Genomic DNA, 21,722 nt, shown 5'->3' with positions numbered 1-21,722 from the left:
CAGTTTTTAACTTATAATTTCACACAGTATATAATTTTAATTATGTTATGCTTATTTCATATTATTCATGTTAATTTATATTAAAACAAAATAAGTAGAAATTTTTATTTCAACTGCAATTAGTTTCTGAAGTGCTAAGTAGAAATGATCATATGGTAAACATACGAATTTAGTATAACTACAAATATATACTATTTTATAATAATGCAATGATTATAAAATAACTATTATTACTCAAGTGTAATCAAGTAAAAATTGTGTATCAATGTTAATATCAAAAGCTTTTCATGTTGCATAATACATTAAAATTAAGATTTTTGTTATAAATTTAAAAGTCTCTAAGAACATAACCTCTTTAATCCTTGAATGAAACATATGAATGTCAATATCATACGAATGTGACATGTGAAAAATGTGATCTCAGAAGCAAAGTTGTATGTAATGTTATAAACATTTCACTTGAAAAGAAACTGTATGTAATGGAAAATCATTCTGTTCGTATAAATTACGCGTTAACACCTCGTGACACAGAACAGCAATTAATACATGATGGTGAAACTAAATCATATGAAGAAAATATTAAGAAACACGAAGAAACGATTGTAACAAGTGAAACTATGGGTGGTTCATTCTATCCCAGAGCAATGTTATTTCTAGTATTATGGTATCTCATTAGTGGATGTACTTTATTCTTGAATAAATACATATTATCATATATGGAAGGCAATCCTACAATTTTGGGTAAGTTAATATCTAAACTGATATAAACTTTCTTTTCTATTTCATGTTTAAAATTATAGACTTGAAATGTTAACGATTTTTGCCTTTAATATTAAGTGTTAATTTATTTGAATAGGTGCTTGTCAAATGTTAATGACCACAGTTTGTGGATTTATTCAAATGTATTTTCCATGTGGAATGTACAAAACACGTCCCAGATTAATGAGACCAGCAGGTTTTTATAAGCATATGATATTGGTTGGATGTACAAGGTTTACAACTGTAGTACTAGGGCTAGTATCACTTAATTATGTAGCAGTGAGTTTCACAGAAACTATTAAAAGTAGTGCGCCGCTATTTACCGTCCTTATTAGCAGATATTTATTAGGTAAGAATCAATATATAGTTATATTTTATTTTCTATTATTAATATACAATCTTTTAATAAACATTTTTGCTTACAAATATTTTTAAGTTATATAAATATTTGTTATTCGAAATATTAAATTAATATATTATTTACAGGGGAACATACAGGGTTATATGTAAATTTATCTTTAATTCCTTTAATGTGTGGTCTAGCTCTATGTTCAATAAACGAAATTAGTTTTGACCTCAGAGGATTTATTGCAGCTATGGCTACTAATGTAACAGAATGTTTACAAAATGTTTATTCCAAAATGTTAATCAGTGGTGATAATTTTAGATATACGTAAGTATTATATATATATATATATATATATATTAATATTAGATCTTTTATTTATTGCCATTTATATCTTAAACTATTCAACTAATTTTTTTACATTCATTAATAATATGAAATTACAGGCCTGCAGAACTGCAATTCTATACTAGTTTAGCATCAATAGTGGTACAAATACCAGTATTGATCTTATTTGTAGATTTACCAACACTTGAACATTCTTTGAGTTTTAAATTATTCACAGCATTTTTACTTAATGGAGTGTTCTTCCATTTTCAAAGTATTACAGCATATGTACTTATGAATTACATCAGTCCTGTGACACATAGGTGTGTTTTTTATGCTATTTTAAAATAAAATATTTATAAGATATTTTGAAATTTGATTACTAACTGTATTTTGTATCATTGCAGTGTCGTTAATACAGCAAAGAGAGCATCTTTAATCTGGCTCTCTGTTTTACTATTTAATAACCCTGTAACTGGTTTATCTGCTATGGGAACATCTCTAGTAATAATAGGAGTATTATTGTATAATCGAGCACAAGAATATGATAAACTAAACAAAGCAAAGTTACGATACAATTCTAAAGTTAATTTACAATAATATTAATTATTCAAATTATAAAAATTTGATATTTAATAAAAATAATTAACGCGTTTACGTTAATTACATAATAAAAAATGAAAACAAATGTAGTAATAATTTTTATAATAAAGTATTTTATTCACTGCAATGATAAATTATTTATAATTTCAATTCTCTTTATAAAGTAAAAGTATATTTTATACTTTAGATGCATTTTACAATAAAACAACTTTAACTGAATACATGTAGTATCAAAAAAGAGGGATGTGTACGTTTTGTTACGCTGCGAGGTTTTAGTATGGATCGCGTTTCTGGCCGTCGCTCGCGGTCCTACAATGTCGCAGGCGGATCACCTTATTTGCCCGACGAGGGGCATACAATGTATCGACGAGTGCATAGTTGTCGCCAAGCAGCGACTTCCAGAAACGTCGATTTCGGTCTGTTGTTTCAAAAGAATGCGGCATACCGTTATTAAGTACACAAACTATATCACCTTGTTAACAAATAAAACATCCTTACTTGTCCTTCCTCTAGACCCATTTAAATTACTACATACATGTAATAATTCAGATATTCATCGTTACGTCGCATGAAAAGGTCCACGTGACGTCCTTCATTGTTTGACCACCAAGGCCCAAGCCCCGTTAGAGAAACTCTCAATAAACCTAAGGCCCCACTATAAACCGAATCTTATTAGCTTGCAGGAACCTTTAATCCGGCAAGTATTTTTGTTTTATAGCTGGTACATAAAACAGTCCTTAGGTCTATTGTACATTCTTACAAATTACGGAGAAAGCAGGTAGTTACCTAATGAGAAAAACCAAATAGTTGTCTAACGGAAAAGCTAGTTTTTCCCATAAACAATGTCGCCCATGAACCACGTTGGTAGTAGGCTTCTTCCTCCTATCTTCATTCCCAACATTGGTTATAATCAATCGGCAACGCGGATCATTGCCCTCACTTTCCTAACTAAAAATGTGAGCAACGAATCCGCGTTCTTCGTTCAAAGGGCACACCCATACCGAGTTTTCCTCCGTAATCGCATCAGAACGAACTTCACTGTTCTTACTGTTCCCACGGCTCCGATTGCTACGACTTCTACTACTGCTTCTACGCCATCAGGAGGGTCAACTCTACTGGTTCTCATAACCAACGAACAGTCACATTCAAGAAGTGCTTACACTCACATTCAAGAAGTTCTAACATTCACCGTCAAGGAGTGCTAACACTCACATTCAAGAAGTTCTAGCACTCACATTCAAGGAGTTCTACCAGTCACAACCAAGGCGAGTCAAAGTCTGGTCTGATCAATCGCCACTTCTATTACAACACGAGGGCCTTCATCTATCAGATTGTCATATCTCAAAATCTGATCAAGATCAAGGCAGTTCTCATACTCACAATCAGCGACGTTACTAAATAGTCTGATTCTACTAAGTTGTTGGGAAATACATAATTTATAACACTGTTAATCACGGAGTTATATCATTTCAACCACCCCTATTATCTTAACGGAAATCAGGGGATCAATCTACTCGCGGTGTCGATTCGTATAATCGTAACAAGAATTTACGACTCCCGTTGACGTGTTTCTTCGCGATTGCGTCTCCCCGCGATTGGTCGAATAAAAGTTTTGTCGTATACAATGAGTATATCGTAAGAAAGGAATAATTTATTTCTTGACAGATTAACATATATGTATGTAAAATATTACTGATTTAATACAAGATTAACAAAATTTTAAGAATAATTTTTTATCTTATTAAAAAATGTAAAAAACGATAAATTCCTTAATTTATAATTGTATTTAAGTTTCTTTGATCACTATTATTTTTGTATCATTATTTTTATACACAGTTTAAAAATATTAATATACAATTGTCTAAAATCCTCTAAATTCAATGGGTATTGTACAACGTTATACAATTTTTTCATGCAAAGAATAGATGATATAAAAATATTACAGGATACAGCACTATTAGAATAAATGGTGTACATATAATAATGTACATTATGAAACATACGAACATCAGTGTAGTGTGGAATGTTAAAATATGAATGGCAATATATCCTTCCCAAAATATTAATTAAAATCAATCAAATATTAATTAAAATCAAAATATTAATTAAATTCAAAAGATAACATGTATAGTGTCATAATTTTCTATCATAGTAAATTAAGTTGGCTCCTACTATATTAACACATTGATTGCTATGATGACTGGCATTATGTTAACATCAGAATTAATTAGATGTAAATTAAATAAAAAATTATTCATAAAATTTTTACTATTTCTAATAGTTATAGTTTAAAATATTAAATGCACCACGAAGTGCTTGAACAACTTTTTTTTTTTAGTAAAGTATTACGTAGAAAATCATCCGGCAATCAACATGTTTACAAACTAACTTTAAGAGCTTGATCAAGGTCAGCTAAAAGATCTAGTTCTGTTTCAAGACCAATAGATAAACGAATTAACTTATCAGTAATGCCTAATGTTGCTCTAGCTTCTTCAGGTACTGAAGCATGAGTCATCACGCACCTACGCAAGAAATTAAAACAATAAAAATGGTGGAAAGACTTATATGTATTGATGATAAACTACCATTTACTCACGGTAATTCAGCAAGAGATTCATAACCACCAAGTGATTCTGCTAATGTAAATACTTTTAAGGCCTTTAAAAATTTGCTGGCATCACCTTTTAGATAAAATGAAACCATTCCACTATGACCAGAAGTTTGTTTAAGAGCAAGTTCATGCTGTGGATGTGAGGGAAGGTCTACAATCAAATTTTACATTTTACAAGATGATGAAAGGTATCAGTTACATACTATCTAATCGTAGCGAATATTGTGTTACATTTTTCTAAAATTGTATTAAATGTTAAAACATATAAAAGTCATAAATTTAATACGTCATAATACATACTATTTAATATAGTAGTAGTAGTTAATATAGTAGTAGTTAATATAGTAGTACTAATACATACATGGATGGATTACTTTTTCTACACAAGGATGCGATTCTAAAAATTGTGCAACTGCTAACCCATTTTTCATATGTTGCTGCATTCTAATTTCCAGAGTTTTTAAACTCCGATTAACCAAAGAACAATCTACAGGAGATGGAACAACACCCATAGCTAACATAAAAATTGGAAATTATATAGGGAATTAATTAAAACTAAAATTAAAGAAATATTAGGAATGTAATTCAAAAGTACCATTTTGAAGAAATGCAAGTCTTTGTGCTAGATCATCTCTATTTGTAATTGTTGCACCCATAATAACATCTGAATGTCCATTCATATACTTCGTTAGAGAATATATTACAATATCTGCTCCAAAATTTAATGGTTTCTATAAAAAATATATAACATAAATTACGTAATCATGTTACAATGGTAAATAAGATGTACTACCCACCTGGAAATAACATGTTAGGAAAGTATTATCTACTACTACAATAATTTCAGCATTTTTTTGTTTGACTGCTTGAACAACAGCCTGAATATCAACTAACTTTAGTAGAGGATTAGTTGGTGTTTCTAACCAAACCATCTAAAAAATATAAATGTATAATTCATATGTCTTAAACAATATCAAAATTTGTTTATTATTATAATTAATATTATAAAAAATAAAACTTCAAAATTTCTCCACACCTTTGTATTAGGTTTTATATTGGTTATAACATTATTAATATCTAACATATCTACAAATGTAACTGTATTATTTTGTCTGCATAAACATTTTTGGAAAAAACGATTAGTTCCACCATAAATATCATCTGTAGATATAATATGATCTCCTGCATTTAATAATGAAGTTACTACTGTTGTAGCACCTAAACCTGATGCGAAAGTTAATGCATATTTTCCATTTTCTAGAGCAGCTAAACAAGTTTGTAAAACATTTCTTGTGGGATTGTTACTTCTTCCATACTCATAACCCTAGAATTTAATATAACATATAACATTAATAAATGATAAAATAATGACCGAAATAGTAAGTATATAAAATTTAACTGTTTAAGATTTTTATCAGCTATGATTAATAGTTATTTGATAATACAATTGGTATTAATTTTACAAATTAAAAATTGTTTAATTTATGTATAGTTTATATAAGTACTCACATTTTCATTATGTTATAATACCATAAGATACATTGATAATTTATAAAATATCACTGAAACTAACTTAGTTTTAAAATAAAATGCATTTACCTTAGTTTTCCCAGGTCCATCCTGACGAAAAGTAGTGGACATTATAATAGGAGGTACTACTTCCCAATGATTCCATTGTAATGGATCTTGTCCAGCATGAATAGCTTTTGTGGCAAAACCCGTTTCTGTTGACATCTTGCTAAATGCATTTATTATATAATTAACAGTAATTTTTATTGAATGAAATGGATTTTAGATAACAGGATATTATTGACAATAAGATTTGGCACATTACCATTAATCATATATATGATTTGTTAATGATTGTCTTAATTTGATTTCAATTACATCATGTTCATGTTATAATAAATGCCATTTTTTCTTTTTTTAATAGTTTCATCGAAAGATTAAGATTTGAATTTTTATATATATATATTGTCATTATCGAGCAAAAAGAAATTCATCCATTATATCTAAGACAAAAATGTATTACTTACTTCAGTTATTTTTAAAGATTTTTAATAGTAACACAAAAATGATAGGTTGAAAACTTATATAAATTAGAATTTATATTAATGTTCGAAGAATTTTTGCACACGTACTTTTACTATATTCGATATAAAATGATAACCCCGCATACGACAGTGTCTACTTACGATTAGTTATCTAGAAACGTCACGTATCGTCAATCAGAAAATTACTACTAAGTGCCACTGATAAAAGGTTGATGAAACACGAAACTCCTCGTAATTGCTTCAAATCCTACAAATTTTATATACGTCATAAGCTCACGATATGTATCGAATTAGATTGTATTATCGAGATATCGCTATCGCAATTCAAATATCATAAAAAAGGAATTTTACTTGAATCTATATTAAATAAAGAATAATAACATTTAGTTTTTTTCTTAAGATCTTTGTTATATGTTATATGTTAATATTTCTAATATGTTAATATTTCTAGTGAATTTTTGATAGATAAAAAAAAACAAAATATATAATAATTGAAAATAATTTATTCTTAATTATTTCAACATTTTATCTCAACAATTAAATCAACATTGACAAACATTACAGTATTTGTCTTAATTTCCTATATGTAGTTTACGCTGTTTTTTATCTTTAGTAATTTTTTTCAGTACTACTGTTAATCTAGAATTTAAAAATAAAATTTGCAAAAAAGAAATCATAATGTATCTTTGTAATATAATATATCATAACTTCAAATTTTAAAGAAAGATTTTGGTTTAATAAAAAGTTACTAACATAGGATAATATTTTATGAAGCTCGTATGAAGCTTTTATTCATAATTTTACTAATGCATAGAAAATGTTACAGATTAGCGAATGATATGCATTTATAATTCTGAAAAATAATATTGGTCGATTCTTATAGACGGCAAACATGTCGACCAATGCGACGCATTCCCACCATAATTAAATCGATATTTATTCGATTATTCGAGGAGCTATCAACCTTCTCTCAGTGAAGTCTCTTCATCTAACGAATTATTTTGATTGATACGCTAAATACTCTTTTATAGAATACAGAACACAACAGTTCTCTGAGATGAGAAAAGAAAAGGGAATTATTTCGTTGCTGTTATTATTTATTATAAGTCTTGTACGTGGTGATATGTTTTGTAGTCTTGTAAATCGAGAAGATCCGTGCATTAACTTGTGCGAAAAAACACCATTATCTTTTACAAATGTACGCGTTATCAACAAATATATGTTTATAAGTTACATATTATGAACTGATACATTAATGATGACGATGACGTTCATTAATTCTAGAGTAAATATGTCAAATCATGCTGTCAGCGAGGGTGTAGATTCTTCAATTTAGTGGATTTACATTATGGATTAGAACCAAACAGTTTAAATGGTACTAGGGATGCCTGTGAAGCTTGTATGTAAAGCATATAATGATTATAATAGCATTTAAATTAAAACTAAATCTAATTTTAATTATAGAATAATATTTCATATAATTATTAATTTAAAAGATTATTTTTGCATGCTGACTAAAAATATTTTTTATGATGTAAATTACTTCCTAAAAAATTACATAAGATTATTGTAACTAATAAATTTCTAAATAAATTATTTCTTCATTTTGTTGTAGCATGTACAGAAGCATATACAGCTCCTCAAGATCGCTATGCATGTAGCACTGGTTGTGATTTCATGGCCAAACAACGTGTTTCAGATTTGTTATCACTATTTTCTATTGATGTCTATATAGAGGAAGGTGTAGATTCCAACTTATTTGTAATGTCACCTGATATACCTGAAAATGATATTTTGAGTGATCCAGGTTTGCGGAAGGAACTTTTTCCAGGATGGTGGGATTTTAATGGATTTAAATTGCCACAGACATATATTAAGACTGTTCCATTAGATGCTGGGGTAAGTTTTTAACTGTGTATTTTATAATAAAAATTTAAATGATAAAATTTTAATTATTTATTGAATATATCAATGAAACTAAATATATATATATATAATTCAATGAAACAAAAGTTTCTTGTTAATTTAATATTTCTATTTTTTTAATTTATTCTATTTTAATCATAATATATATTCTGTTTTTGATATTTATCCTGTTTGGAAATTCACTTTATGTAGAATATATTTATTTATTATAAGTCATATAAATTTGATTGATCATGATATGATAGACAGTGGATTATGGTGTACCGTCAGACTACTCTGGAGAAAATGACCAATCAGCTTCAGTACCTGGATCTGATTGGCTTCAATGTGCCTCGAAACATATTGGACTACCACATTGGCTTTTAGCCTCTGCTATTGCAGCAACAGCATTGTCTGCATTTTGGTTATGTTTATATCCAGAAAAAACCACTGATCCTTTTAAAGAAATACTTATTGAAAAATCTGATATTTCTCCAACAGCTACATTATATGTACACGAAGCACCATTTCATAAACAGCCTCCGCCAAAATATTTTGATAGTGTAGATCCTGCAGAAATTAATATCAAAGTTTAGCTAGGACTTTTAACTTTATAATTTTTTCAATAATTTTGAAGGTCATTGAAATTTCAGTATGATAACGCCGTTTTCAAGAAATTGTTTATATTATGTATCATAGATTGTTGTGAATACTATAATTATTAAGAAGTATCTGCACTTTCAATTTTCAACAAAATTATTCATAGACGAAAAATAATCTTCTAAGAATATATGTGTATAAAAATAAGACTAAAAAGTTAGTTGAGATTTTGAAACATACATATGAAAATCAAAATCAAAATATATGATAAAATAGGTAATAAAATATTTTGTGGGGAAAATTTATGGTTGAATAAATGGTGATATATGATAAAATTATTTTGTACAGAATAACATTGTTTTTTATAATAACAGATCTTATTATTCTTCTTTTCCCAATAGATAAAGTAACTGAAATCAGTATTGAAATAAAACTTGCAAAGTAAAAAGGTATATGCACATGTATAAGACTGCAAATTATGTACTTTATTAATAATTGAGTAAGGATTGAAAACTTTTGTATTTGTATCAATATATTATTTTGTTAAATATAATGTATAAATATAAGAAAATTTATGTATGATCATCGAAAGCAATTGCTTTTGGGAAGTTTTGTTTTATTGTTCTTATATTGGTTATTCATTTTAATAATGATAAATTTTATTTTACATTTAAGTACAATCAGCTTGTTTCAAGATGTTTGTATATTTAATGCATGCATGTATTCTTTTGTATCTTTTATATCCTATATTATAATATAGTGAAGTTTAAAATTATAAAGATGAATTTTGGAGTAAAAGGGTATGTATTTGTAAAAATTATAGTTAAAAATTTATTTTATCAACTTATCTCAACTTTTATTTTACATAGGAAAATGTGAAATATTGCAATTATAAAAACAAATATGATACAATGTATAGTTGAAGAAACTCTAAAACATTATGTATGATATTATGTTGTATCATTTAAATACATGATATCTTATGTCATTGTAATTATTGAAATATGGTTTGAGGCTTTTCGATAGTACATGTCAACTACATTATGCAGTAATATATAAATTTCATATTTTTTCTCAACAAACTAAAATTAATATATAATTATGTAACCAATGTAAGACATTACTTAAAAATAATTAAAAATGTCACAATGTCTTTATCCTTTAGTAGAATATTATGAATTATTGAATATGCAATGTTTAACAATTTAATGTAATTTAAAATAAAGGGTCAATGAAATAGTTACACAATTATTAGTGTATTTATGTTTTAAAAAGTAATATCTTTTTGTATTACTGTAACGTTAAAGTGATAAAATATATCATGGTTTTATTCAGAATAAATATTGATATATATTGGTGTAAATGTTACAAATATGATGTTAAGATGATACATTAATGCTATAAATTTTTTGATGAACTAGTTTATAAACAAGTTTTATGTGTCTTGTATATCATTATAGGAATTGATTTCAAAATTTGCTCTATAAAAAACGAGGAAACATTTTTTAATGTTTAATATCGATATCGAAAGCTAAAGTAATTATAAGTCTTTGAAAAATTGTCAGAAATATTCGGAACTTTAATATGTTATGAAAATTGTAATGGAAATTGAAGTTAAATATTTCTTTATTTACATAAGATGCAATATGCTGTAATTATTAATATAATTAAAGGATAAGAAAGTGTATTTCAAACCAAAGTATCATGTTCCTTACATATGATAGTGCTAATTTATTGTATTAATATTTATTATCTCATTATACACTGCAAAAATAAAAAAAAAGATAAGGTATGCAAATAGTACTTTTTATTATACTCCATATTCGCACTATTTTATTCAAACAGAACAATTTTTAGAATTCTTATTATGAGACAGGGCGTTAACTTCAACACGTAACAAGTGACAAGATTAGCACCTTTTAAAATGTTGATTACAATCATCGAACGTAAGTATATTCTACTGCAATAATAAAGGTTTACATTAATAGTAAGTCATTTAATCTATTTAATGCAAAAAATTGTGTACAAAAAACAAATAACTATTTTGAAATTCTTTTATTATTTTTTACGTTAGTTTGAAGTTTTCTATGATAAAGAATTATTTTTTTAATTCAAGATAACCACAATATGTACAGTATAAAAAAGTATCCTGAATCAAAAAAATATTTAATTCTTAAATATAAAAGGAATCAATTTGTACAGTATAATTATCTTTGTTTAAATATTACCCTAAGTAATTAAAGCATTTACAGCCAATAAAGTTTTGGATCATCTCTTCGCACTTGTAATTTTAATACATGTCTATATATTTTTAATGCTGGACCTAGAAGTAAATCAAGTCCACTTAACACATCAGACCGTTTCAATAATAATAAAGAACTGCCATCAATATCCTGAAATACATATCAATATATGAAATATTTAATAATAGATACTAGATAACACAAGTTTTTTTTGGAAACAAAAAAAAGTACCTGTTGTCTGAATACTTCTGCTTCTTTTGGAAAAAGTCTTGCAAAATATTGATACACTTGTTCAGATGTCCAATTAGAAGCATCAGGTATATTTGGATCAATTCCATCTCTTGGACCATCATCTTCCATTTGGTCGGAAGATCCTCTAGCAGGAGAAACTTGAGGACTTAGAACTGGAGGTAACACAGGAGGATTCGATGGCGTATCAGGCCTGCTAGTAACCAGATTAATATTCTGGTTTATATTTGTTTTATATTGTTTTTGAACACAATCATTGCATTGCCACTTTGAATTTGATTTAGGAATTATTATACGTGGCGTATGGCAATAATAATGGTAAGCATCATCACAAGTAAAACATGTTGCAAGTGGTCCCTGTAAAATCAGGCTATATTACAATTGGGAAAAAGTTGTTAATATATTTTTTATAATCTACTTACAGCATCTGAGGTTTCACAACATATTGTACAACTCTTGCAACGTTCACATTGCCAATTGCTACCTGCTTTTTGAACCATTTCTTCTGGACTATAAATACAACTTGGATGTGCTATAAATAAATGAAAATATATTAAATCATTAATTTAAAACATTTATTATATTTTCAAATATGGTAATACCTCGTACAGTACAATCACGACAAGCAACTAAAGTTTCTTGTTTTTCTTTGGCACAAAGACTACATTGTCTACAAGGTCCATCCTTAACAGTTGTTTTAGAAGAATCTTGCGATTCTTGAGGTATAGAAGATTTATTTTGCGAGCCTGGTTGTCTCCCACGTTTTCTTTTTACAAGATTATTGTCAGAGGGATCAAATACTTTTTTTGCTCTCTGGAAAGAAATTGTATTTTCAATTTTTTCAATATATACAAGTCGAATTAAGAACCTTAAGCAATCAATTATATTTAAAAAATAGAAAAGGTACATACCTTTCTACGAGCACTACGAAAGCCTCCAACATTAGTGTTGGATGGTGTAGGAGAAGGATTGGTGGAACTTCTCCCCGCATCCTCGTCCTCTCGTTCTTCGCTCAAATGTCCAGTCTCTTCTCTCTTTTCTTTTTGCGAATTTATTTCTTCTTTATTATCTTTTTGATAGTCCTCAAATTTGATTTCTATATCCATAGGATCGTCTGTTCGAACTAGTAGGCGCTGTTTACGCTCAGCTTTCGACGACCTTTTAAGGTTATGAGTCTGATTATCCGTATTTTTTGAGTCTTCTTTCACATCTTCAACGGAGGTTTGCGATGGCTCCTGCGGTTCTCGTTCTTTCAAAGAATCGTGTTCTACTGATGATTCGGTATTTTCGTTTCTTCCAACGATTATTTCGAAACATTCTTCTTTTCTGATCTGTGGATCAGATTTGGGGCTTGCCTGACGTGAGGACCTCGGTGTATTCGACCTAGAGTCCGTAATCGTCAGGTTTTCTGTTTCGTCAAAATCATAAAGACCACCTGTAGTTGATGAAACAGTTTGTAATTCCTTACGTCGCACGTTTCCATTCTCAAGGGTAAAAGATTCTCGATGTGTTGGCTCAGCGGTGGTTGTCATGTCAGACGTCGCCACCAACGAGTAATTGCCGTTAGAAAGACGCGTCAAATTACCACTTGCTACTTCTTTTCCAAGAAAATCTTCTACCATACGTCTAGAAGTAGGATTTGAGACACCATCAAGCAACTGTTCGATCAATCTGTAAGCTGGTACACCTTGATCAAGGTAATCTGGCTCCTCGACAACGAGTTCTGCCACGGCACCCGCTACCATCCCGGAGTTTAATTTCTCTTTGACGAAACCCTCCGGTCGATTTTTGTAAAGCTGTAACCGTGACCATTTCGAAGCATTTCGGTAACTAGTATTACCCTTATAGTCGACCTGTATCACTTTTTCTGCTTCGATTAACCGATGAAGATCGGCTATGGTGTCCCGTGCATCCACCGAAAACTTCCTTAGTAAGTAGTTGCAGATGCGATCAGCGTCGGGTCGCGCCTTTCGTCGACGCAATTGATCTATTGCCTCCAGGATTTGCTCCTCATGGAGTATTTGCGTTTCTACTCGGTGTTGCTGCATTATTACGCGTCGATAAAACCTTCTCTGCCACAATAGTATATCTGACAATTTCTATTCGCACGATCGTTAAAAAGAACGTAAGACCGATGTAAATTCGTTTCACGATGATCTCTGCACGTTTTCACGGTGCTCGATGCATTCGCGCGTGATGTCATAACGACCGGCAAAATTCTATATATTGCGCGTATACATCCGCTCTTACTTTATCATTTAGTTGACTTTCGCATAAATGTCCGCTATGTTTTCGAAATGATTCTTCTTAGAACGTAACATGAAAGCGAAACTCTTGCAACCGTATACCTATCTCAATTTATTATCGCATAAATATCAAAAGTTCTTGATTACCATTCGAAACAAAGGGTAGATAAAATGTCGATCATTCTTGCGGTGGAAACAGTCCGCTCCGCTTCATATCAAGCGCAGAATCGTTCTTACACATATAAACAAGTTGAAGCAATACGTTATAATAAAAACGTGTATCTCAATATATTTCTACGTATACGGATTGTCTAGTCGCTTTTTTTCAACTGTACAAGCATATCGGATTGAAATGAGAAAAATAACACGACCGATGAAACTCGTTAACGTGATGCAATATTATCGATTGCACGGATCGACCAAGTCAATAACGTGCAAAATCTATGGCGCATTCGGAACGCGCGAAATGTCCGCTGACTGTTTGGCATTAATCAGCCGAGTGAAGCGATTAAACGCGGCTCGGAAAACGAAGCTCACGAATTATCACTTTCTACCGTCTTATGTCCGCTACCGGGAGAAAATTTCGAATCGCGTACCACAACTGCGCTGATCCATTGTTGGACTAAAGCCGAGAGAGGTGTACACGACGGCGACGAAGAAGCAATCTGACAAAGTCAGGTCGTCCGCCGCTGCTGGATCGAACATCGAACTGCAGCGCGACGCATTTCACACCCTTTACACGCACTTTTAACGACGTCAGGATACTTTCGTGTCCACGTACGTAACTTCCTTCCGGTAATCGTCCTCACTGACGATTTAAAATTCGAACAAATCGTTATCGAGGTATCGCAGTCCGAACAAAGAGAACTGTCTTCGTATTGGTTCGAAATTGCTTGCTATCTTTCTCTTTTGTTTCGCTTGTGAAAATCCACCGATCCATGCACCCATAAATAATGTCTTCTTCACGAGGACGAAACGGTATAACCGGGGAATAATCGCACTACATACGTGCCAAGTGACCGTCGAACGTTTTCGCCACGCGCCAATCGTCCAACAAAACGGATACCTCTCCTCTTTCGCTGATCTCTCTCCCTCACCGTCTGTCCAACAACTTTTCCACAGTATTGGATCTCTCTCTGTAAGCGCGCTTCGCGACAAGCCACTTCGATACACGCGACCAAACGACACACCACGATTTCACGAGTCCACAGTCCTTATGTGCATGCCACACCAACGCGTATTCGCGCTTACGTGTATATATGTTATACGCGTATATGCGTATACGTACCACGCGGGATATATCGTCGCCGGTTGCGTTCCCTGTACGATACCTTTGTACGTGTTGACACTGTGTACAAACCGTTCGCTAAATCTTTCCACGCTCTATCACCTCGATCGTATGCGATGACAAGTACTGCAATTTTAAGAATATCGATAAGCTTAGACAATCGTATCGCACAATAGCTACCGCAGCACACGGTAAACCTGCGAGACGCGGTCTTTTACCGAGGTAGACTCGGCGCGCGCCAGCCTCTTTTCTTACTCCCGATTCGACCAGACAAAAATCATTGCGAATCCACGCACACCTACAACATCGATTCGCTTATTACAAATCGCTTTCACTTCAATCAGTTACGAATTTTTTTCATCATTTCCTATGTCGTTCCGCGATAGTTTCACGAACATCGCATAACTCCGATGTAGCGCAACGCGTGAGACGCGCTCTTTTCCTAGAGGCGGCCTCTTGTGCGCGCCGCGCTACCTCTGGCTCGTTTCTACAGAACGCCCAAAAAGATCGAACTCGGAGAAACTGTGACGCACTTCACCTCACTGCCACTGTCACTTCCGAGAATTCTCAAAAAATCGTTTGCATCGCCGATTAACTTTCCAAACGAGCTGCTTTCACAAATTATTTCGACAAAAGCGAAGAGCGCGAAGCCGGGTGCGGCTACACGCCAGTGTGGACGGACCGCCGCTGGAGTACGGAACACGCGGAGCGCAGTTTTTGCGGGGACGGGTCCGTGCAGGTACGGCAATGTCTTTCTTAACACCCTGTAGGAATCGGCTTCTGCGCATTGGTTTACCAATTTAACAGTTATTCTAATAACATCTTTTCTCTTTCCTTTCCTATCCATTGTCATTTAACTACATAATTTTGTCACCTTATTTAAGTAATTCAATTAATAAAACATATTTTTTTGAAAAATATTGATAGATATTCACGGAAAAAAGATTTTAGGAATTTTACTCTTAATAACTACTTTTTTTTCATATTTTGCTAAATATTTAGTACGGTATGATATATTACGCAGAATTAAGCGATAATTTATTATATATGAGTTTAAAGTATAATGTATTTTTTGTAAATTTCAATTGAAATAAAAGTATGTCTTGGAAGAAAATTTTTTCTATGATTTACGTGTGGTACGTTACTGTGTCTGTGATTTTAGAAACGACCGTGACGTATCGGCCATTCCCGAGCGCTGCTATCCTCGTTCCCGGCCGAGTAGCTCCCTTTTGAGCCTGCTTTCAGATCGACGGATCTGACGCAACAGATCATAAGCAAATTTTAAGATATGTTGCACGTGGCACAATTTAAATACGCTTATTTTTGTAGAAGCTTTTGATACCAGGATCCGTTTGAAACGCGTAGAATTGGACTTTTCGAAGGTACCAAGAGTATCGAGAAAAGTATATAAACTGTTGATTATGAAAATACAAATGCTTCATGCTTAATGCGCAAAATAACGTACGATATAATATTAGATATATTTTGTATAACAAAATATAGATTATAACTTTTTACGTTAGACTAACAAATATGTCCCATAGTAGTAAATGGAGAAATAAAAGAAGGAAAATGGTAATTATTTCGTGTTTCAAATATTTTATTGTAAAACACTGTAAAAAAATGTAAATGTAAAAAATACACACGTTGTAAAAAGCTTTATGTATGTTTAATAATACAACCATTATCAATTATAAAGGAATTTTATAAATTAAATATAGCTGTTTTCTTTGTCCATCACATTTGTACTTGTAAAACTGTGTCGCTGAAGTTTTGAGATCTGTTAAAAAAATATTATAATTTAATTACTATTTACGAATATGGATGATTATTATTAAGATACGATTTTGTACATACCAAATTGGTCGGCTTTACTTTATGGATAAGTTTGTTACTATCCCTTAACGGACTTCGCTGGATATTGTTTCCATTTTTTACCTCAAATGAAGAATGTAATCGTTTGCTTATAGGAGGTGTTTGTGCTTTTGGAATACCAGATTCTGTTTGTCGTCGTTTAGGTGTCGTTTTCTTTGGAGATGGTAATTTATTACTTCTAAAAAATAAATTACTTTTTATTGTTCTAAGTTTTCAGATATAATATAAGTTTAACATACCTTCTTGGACTATTATTTAGCACATTGTTATTACTGACATTTACACGCGTAGTTACTGGTGAAATGTCACAAGAAAAGTTACGTTTTTTTGGGCTGTTAGCTACATGCGATTGTACTTTTCGCGTTTTAGAATGTTCAGTATCTGGAGTTGATGAAGCTACCGGTTTTGAAGATCGCGATTTTTTTACTGATTGAAGTCCGTTGGTTGTGGAATTAGGTGTACTACTAATTATCTTATGAGGTGGTGTTATATTTCCAATAGATGAAGTTATTTTTTTATTAATATTTTCTGCAAAAAAGGCAAATAAAATATTAGTATAATAAGGAAAAATAGAAATATAATTTTTTTTATTCATTTAACAATATACCTCTTTTTTGCATATTTCCTATAGGAAGAATAGCTTTCATTGGCCCCTTTTTATTTATTATATCAATGTCTATCTTCTTCTTCAATCTATTTTTAACTGTACATGTCATTGAAGTTTTTTCTTTCTGTAGATCTAAGGTTGCTCCCGTTTTAGTTTGTGTATCTAAAAGGAGATATAAATTAATTATCTTAAATATTTTTCTTGTCAATGTTACGAAAACAAAAAATTACCTCTTGGTAATTGATTTTTATTGTTATTTATAATGACTTTTTTATTCAATACTGGGCTAACAAAACCAGGATCACTAGGAAAACGTTTTGTTACTTCTTTCAATTGAGATGTATCTTTATTGGTAGATATTAATGAACCTGATTGAGTCTTAACTGGTGGTGTTTGAGATACAGATACGCTTCTTCTAATAAAATTTTTACTAATTGTTTGCTTCTAAAATAGACATCATTATCTATATTAATTTATTACGCAATTTATTAAAATTTTGCAATTTTCTTATAGTATTATGCTTACTTTTGATCCTAAGTTTAAACTCAATCTATTAACCGATTTCGATAGAAACGATGACTGCTTCTCGTTTTCAGATTTTAGTTTTGATTTTTTTGGAGTTTGTTGAATTTCTATATAATCATTTTTACTTTTTGTATCTTCATCAACATTACAATTATTGGAAGCAACATTCAATACCTTTTCTAAATTTTTAAGTATATCCAAAGTTGGATGTTCTTTAGTCTGTCTACATATTAATTTTCCTATATTTGCAAGCAGTTCGATTACCACTTTTTCGTTCAATGGACTGTTATTTTTCTGTTTACAAGAAGAATTGTTTTCAGATATTTTTTGAGCACTAAATTCATTTTTATCATTTTCTTTGTTTATGTTTTCAATATTTATTTCGATTCCTGAAGTTTCACATTTTAGTTTATTATTTATATTATTTAAGTACTTTTGATTATCAATACATTTACTCGTATTTACATCATTCAAATTTATGTCTTCAAAGAATACTGATTCTTTAATACTTTCTGTTGAATCACCAGTCAAATTACCTTCTTTACTATATTCCATATTATTTTCTGCCATATTTTTAATTACTTCCAAATTACTACTTGATTTTGGTGGACTCTTTGATAAATTATTGGTTGTATTAAAATAAGTAGTTAATAATTCGGTATTATTCTCACAATTAATGCCTAAAGCTTTCTCCAAATTTTCCAATAATTTATTTGCTTCTATATTCTTTTCTGTTCTGATTAATTTTTTAAGGTCTAATAAAAGTGTTACTGCTGTAGTACGTTTTTCCATTGATATTGGTTCAACAAGTTCCATTTCTAAATCTTCCACATCTTTTTTCATTTTATTACTAAATTCGTCTTTTCTATCTTTATGTGACTCATTATCTTTATTCTCTGTAACTTTTATATTTTTTGATTTTGAACCAGCTTTATCAGGAGATACAGGCAATTCAATTAAATTTTCTGAAGTTTCATCATCAAATGCTGGTAACAACTCTAATGTCCATGAAGGATTGCTTGTAATGAGATCATCAATGCTTGCTAAACAATAACATGCAAAATACATATCATTTTAAATTATTGTTGCAAATGTATATTTAAACTATGTATAGATTTAAATATCAATTTTGCTTATTTTAAAAATATATTCTAGTACCGATCATTTCTATATTTTCTTTTATATTTTTTTATTTTAGTTATTTAAGGCTTAATTATTGATCTTTTTTATTATATACTCTTGTTACATTTTCTGATATTAAAATTTTATTAGATCAACATTATCCAAAGAAGTTAATGAGAATTAGATTTTTGATAAGCAACATCGATATGGTACTTATTATATGTATTTAAAAAATATTGAATGTAATAAGAACTTACAGCCCGAACTGGTTTTTATGGCTAATTCTTCAAAAGTTTTTGCAAGAAGTTTTGCTTCCTGAAGTATTGATTTATTAATCTTATTTCCTTCCTGTAAAGTAAAAATGAACTAAGAAATGTTTTTTGACAAATAATTTTTTATATATAAATTAGGAAACTTACAAGGAATACAGAGTCTGACGATGTATCTGAAATATTACTTTTATAGTGTTCATTGCTACAATTACTGTCTGGTGTGAAAACATCAACATCTATTAACTTATTATTTATATCACACATTTCATTTTTTTCAGTTACAGCTGTACATTCTTTTATATCACTGGGAGAATTATATGTGAGTTTATCTTTATTACTGGTACAATTTTGAGGAATGTGAATCCCTGATAATCTTGCCTTAAGTTTATTGAATCGGTCTGTTAAATCAGACAATGAGGATCTTGTTGATACATTTGCTACAGAAATCTCTAAATTCTTTGTTGGTGATAATGCAGATTCTCTTTCCTTATTATGATCTTCACCTTCAGTTAATTTTGTATTTCCTGATCTTTCTGACGAACAGCTTTCTAGGAATGTTCGATTCATAGTTCCATTTGATAACATTAGTGATGAACTAATAGTTGAGGAAACAGAATTTAATTTAGGTATAGAAGAAATATTTGACAAATTTGAAGATATAGAACTTCCACCATCACTTTTTAAAAATCCTTCATTTAGCATGTCAAGCGAATTTAAGGAAGAGATGTTACTTGCACTATTAGAATTAGTTCTTAATGATGCAGATAGTGATATTTGATATGGACATTCTGATCTCTTTGGAGATGTTCCTCCTTGTGAAAAAGAACGTCTAGATTTTGCAATTTTCAAAGTTGCATTAGGAACTAACATTTCTTTTTGTAAAATAGATTTTATTTCATTTTTATTTGATTCACTGTTTTCTTCAAATAATGTATCATTCATCACAGATTGATTCAAGATGGATAAATCAAGATCTTGAACATTAATGGTAGGTATAACATTATCTGATTTAAAATTATTGCTTAATATATTAGTATTACCTGAATTAACAATTATACTTTTACTAGTTATTTTATTAGCTTTTGCATTGTCTAGATTTAATTTGTCATTAATTAAAAACTCATCTAATGTTTTATTCAGTTTTAACTTTTGTCTATTTTTCTTCTTAGAAACACGACTATCTGGTAAATCAAAGGAACCTGATCTTAAATAAGTATTCTTTTTGCATTTTACTTTCAATGCTTTTTCCAAAGTTATTTCAAAAGGATCATCCTTTTTCTGAATATATTCCGTAGTTTTATGTAGCACCATATCAAAAGGATTATTTTCTAAACTATCACGTTTTCCTATCATTAGAGAACTTGTTTCGTTCATTCGAGTATTATAGTTATTGCATATAATATCTGTAGGAGCTGGTATTAAAGGCGATGCAAGTCTTGAACTTAATGAACCCTTTCTGTCAGGGCTATCTAAATCTATAAGATCACACATATTCACGTTTTTCTGTTTACGACGTTTGAGACCTTCGTTTCCAATAATAGTATTACAATGTTGTCATACCAATTAAATGTTCCTAAAATCGTAACGAAATTTTATGATACATATTATTATTATTATTTGCAAACACCGTTGTCACAATCTGTAAATATGTGAGTTGTTTCTCAACAAATACATAATTTCTTGATGTATATTAAATTTCACTTTGATCATTGATATTTAAAAATCATTTATGTTATATGAATACCACCTTAAATATAAATTGTTTATTTTTTGTATAATATTCACGTATTCAGAGATACTAACGTCTAAGTCTAGATACTTACAGTTACTATTACAGACAATTTAAAAGTTTCTACTCTACTGCCCTCTAGTAGATATTTAAAAACTAAATGCTAAACGGAAGTTATTTATAACGTATTTCAAGATAATTTAAGAAACAAAAATAGATATATGCATAAACTATGAACAAGTTAAAAAATTATTCTGGCATAGAAACTTAATTTCTAGATCATACAAATTATAGAAGAAGCACATGCTTAAAAGTTATATTGTTATATTTTCATACATGTATTACCATTCCCTACTACTAC

At 30.2% G+C, this 21,722-nt stretch overlaps 5 protein-coding genes and 1 long non-coding RNA gene across 10 annotated transcripts; 3 read left to right on the top strand and 3 right to left on the bottom strand.

The window, feature by feature from the left end:
• Window positions 1-151: 151 nt before the first annotated feature.
• Window positions 152-2,598, top strand: LOC100649634 (solute carrier family 35 member E2A). The gene is made up of 5 exons (XM_048411124.1): window positions 152-741; window positions 857-1,108; window positions 1,246-1,432; window positions 1,552-1,755; window positions 1,840-2,598. Exons 1-5 carry the CDS (start codon window positions 480-482, stop codon window positions 2,030-2,032), a joined length of 1,098 nt encoding a protein of 365 aa, XP_048267081.1. The 5' UTR covers window positions 152-479; the 3' UTR covers window positions 2,033-2,598.
• A 1,202-nt stretch (window positions 2,599-3,800) lies between these two features.
• Window positions 3,801-6,994, bottom strand: LOC100649268 (putative cystathionine gamma-lyase 2). 5 transcript variants are annotated; one of them, XM_048411123.1, is made up of 9 exons: window positions 6,842-6,984; window positions 6,481-6,658; window positions 6,246-6,384; window positions 5,683-5,970; window positions 5,444-5,578; window positions 5,242-5,377; window positions 5,008-5,160; window positions 4,632-4,797; window positions 3,801-4,557 (listed from the first exon to the last, which is right to left on the bottom strand). In XM_048411123.1, exons 3-9 carry the CDS (start codon window positions 6,378-6,380, stop codon window positions 4,413-4,415), a joined length of 1,158 nt encoding a protein of 385 aa, XP_048267080.1. In that variant the 5' UTR covers window positions 6,381-6,384; window positions 6,481-6,658; window positions 6,842-6,984; the 3' UTR covers window positions 3,801-4,412. The 5 variants fall into 5 exon arrangements, with proteins under 5 accessions (XP_048267080.1, XP_003399507.1, XP_012169950.1 ...); XM_003399459.4 differs by lacking the exon at window positions 6,481-6,658 and having other exon boundaries at window positions 6,842-6,994; XM_012314560.3 differs by lacking the exon at window positions 6,481-6,658 and having other exon boundaries at window positions 6,246-6,380; window positions 6,842-6,973.
• Window positions 6,995-7,615: 621 nt separating this feature from the next.
• LOC100648952 (transmembrane protein 59-like) lies at window positions 7,616-10,453 on the top strand. The gene is made up of 4 exons (XM_003399456.4): window positions 7,616-7,898; window positions 7,985-8,099; window positions 8,316-8,599; window positions 8,872-10,453. The coding sequence occupies exons 1-4, from the start codon at window positions 7,758-7,760 to the stop codon at window positions 9,199-9,201; spliced, it is 870 nt and encodes a 289-aa protein (XP_003399504.1). The 5' UTR covers window positions 7,616-7,757; the 3' UTR covers window positions 9,202-10,453.
• A 537-nt stretch (window positions 10,454-10,990) lies between these two features.
• On the bottom strand, window positions 10,991-15,903 carry LOC100648836. Its single transcript, XM_003399455.4, has 5 exons — window positions 12,609-15,903; window positions 12,300-12,510; window positions 12,120-12,229; window positions 11,680-12,054; window positions 10,991-11,598 (listed from the first exon to the last, which is right to left on the bottom strand). The coding sequence occupies exons 1-5, from the start codon at window positions 13,743-13,745 to the stop codon at window positions 11,452-11,454; spliced, it is 1,980 nt and encodes a 659-aa protein (XP_003399503.1). The 5' UTR covers window positions 13,746-15,903; the 3' UTR covers window positions 10,991-11,451.
• Window positions 15,835-16,947, top strand: LOC125386132. Its single transcript, XR_007226009.1, has 2 exons — window positions 15,835-15,970; window positions 16,394-16,947. It is a non-coding gene; the product is annotated as an uncharacterized LOC125386132 (long non-coding RNA).
• Window positions 16,882-21,476, bottom strand: LOC100648605 (putative uncharacterized protein DDB_G0284213). The gene is made up of 8 exons (XM_003399453.4): window positions 19,780-21,476; window positions 19,618-19,708; window positions 18,239-19,281; window positions 17,944-18,157; window positions 17,714-17,875; window positions 17,346-17,634; window positions 17,089-17,284; window positions 16,882-17,011 (listed from the first exon to the last, which is right to left on the bottom strand). The coding sequence occupies exons 1-8, from the start codon at window positions 21,121-21,123 to the stop codon at window positions 16,943-16,945; spliced, it is 3,408 nt and encodes a 1,135-aa protein (XP_003399501.2). The 5' UTR covers window positions 21,124-21,476; the 3' UTR covers window positions 16,882-16,942.
• Between the last annotated feature and the right edge of the window lie 246 nt (window positions 21,477-21,722).

The sequence above is a fragment of the Bombus terrestris genome, chromosome 12 (genome assembly GCF_910591885.1).
Source record: "Bombus terrestris chromosome 12, iyBomTerr1.2, whole genome shotgun sequence".
Taxonomy (NCBI): domain Eukaryota; kingdom Metazoa; phylum Arthropoda; class Insecta; order Hymenoptera; family Apidae; genus Bombus; species Bombus terrestris.
Note: the sequence above shows the minus strand (reverse complement) of the source record. Positions and strands in the feature narration are given on the sequence as shown.

What these genes read in the sequence shown, in the direction of transcription:
- LOC100648952 (XM_003399456.4), top strand. Translation starts at nt 7,758, where the DNA reads ATGAGAAAAGAAAAGGGAATTATTTCGTTGCTGTTATTATTTATTATA. An exon ending in TAGGGATGCCTGTGAAGCTT is followed by an intron (nt 8,100 to 8,315) that starts GTATGTAAAGCA and finishes ATTTTGTTGTAG; the next exon opens with CATGTACAGAAGCATATACA. An exon ending in CTGTTCCATTAGATGCTGGG is followed by an intron (nt 8,600 to 8,871) that starts GTAAGTTTTTAA and finishes ATGATATGATAG; the next exon opens with ACAGTGGATTATGGTGTACC.
- LOC100649634 (XM_048411124.1), top strand. Translation starts at nt 480, where the DNA reads ATGGAAAATCATTCTGTTCGTATAAATTACGCGTTAACACCTCGTGAC. An exon ending in AGGCAATCCTACAATTTTGG is followed by an intron (nt 742 to 856) that starts GTAAGTTAATAT and finishes TTATTTGAATAG; the next exon opens with GTGCTTGTCAAATGTTAATG. An exon ending in GGTGATAATTTTAGATATAC is followed by an intron (nt 1,433 to 1,551) that starts GTAAGTATTATA and finishes ATGAAATTACAG; the next exon opens with GCCTGCAGAACTGCAATTCT.
- LOC100648605 (XM_003399453.4), bottom strand. Translation starts at nt 21,123, where the DNA reads ATGTGTGATCTTATAGATTTAGATAGCCCTGACAGAAAGGGTTCATTA. An exon ending in CGTCAGACTCTGTATTCCTT is followed by an intron (nt 19,709 to 19,779) that starts GTAAGTTTCCTA and finishes TTTACTTTACAG; the next exon opens with GAAGGAAATAAGATTAATAA. An exon ending in CATAAAAACCAGTTCGGGCT is followed by an intron (nt 19,282 to 19,617) that starts GTAAGTTCTTAT and finishes GTTATTGTTTAG; the next exon opens with CAAGCATTGATGATCTCATT.
- LOC100648836 (XM_003399455.4), bottom strand. Translation starts at nt 13,745, where the DNA reads ATGCAGCAACACCGAGTAGAAACGCAAATACTCCATGAGGAGCAAATC. An exon ending in TCGTGATTGTACTGTACGAG is followed by an intron (nt 12,230 to 12,299) that starts GTATTACCATAT and finishes ATTTATTTATAG; the next exon opens with CACATCCAAGTTGTATTTAT. An exon ending in GTTGTGAAACCTCAGATGCT is followed by an intron (nt 12,055 to 12,119) that starts GTAAGTAGATTA and finishes CTGATTTTACAG; the next exon opens with GGACCACTTGCAACATGTTT.
- LOC100649268 (XM_003399459.4), bottom strand. Translation starts at nt 6,380, where the DNA reads ATGTCAACAGAAACGGGTTTTGCCACAAAAGCTATTCATGCTGGACAA. An exon ending in AGAAAAAGTAATCCATCCAT is followed by an intron (nt 4,798 to 5,007) that starts GTATGTATTAGT and finishes ATTTGATTGTAG; the next exon opens with ACCTTCCCTCACATCCACAG. An exon ending in GAATCTCTTGCTGAATTACC is followed by an intron (nt 4,558 to 4,631) that starts GTGAGTAAATGG and finishes TTTCTTGCGTAG; the next exon opens with GTGCGTGATGACTCATGCTT.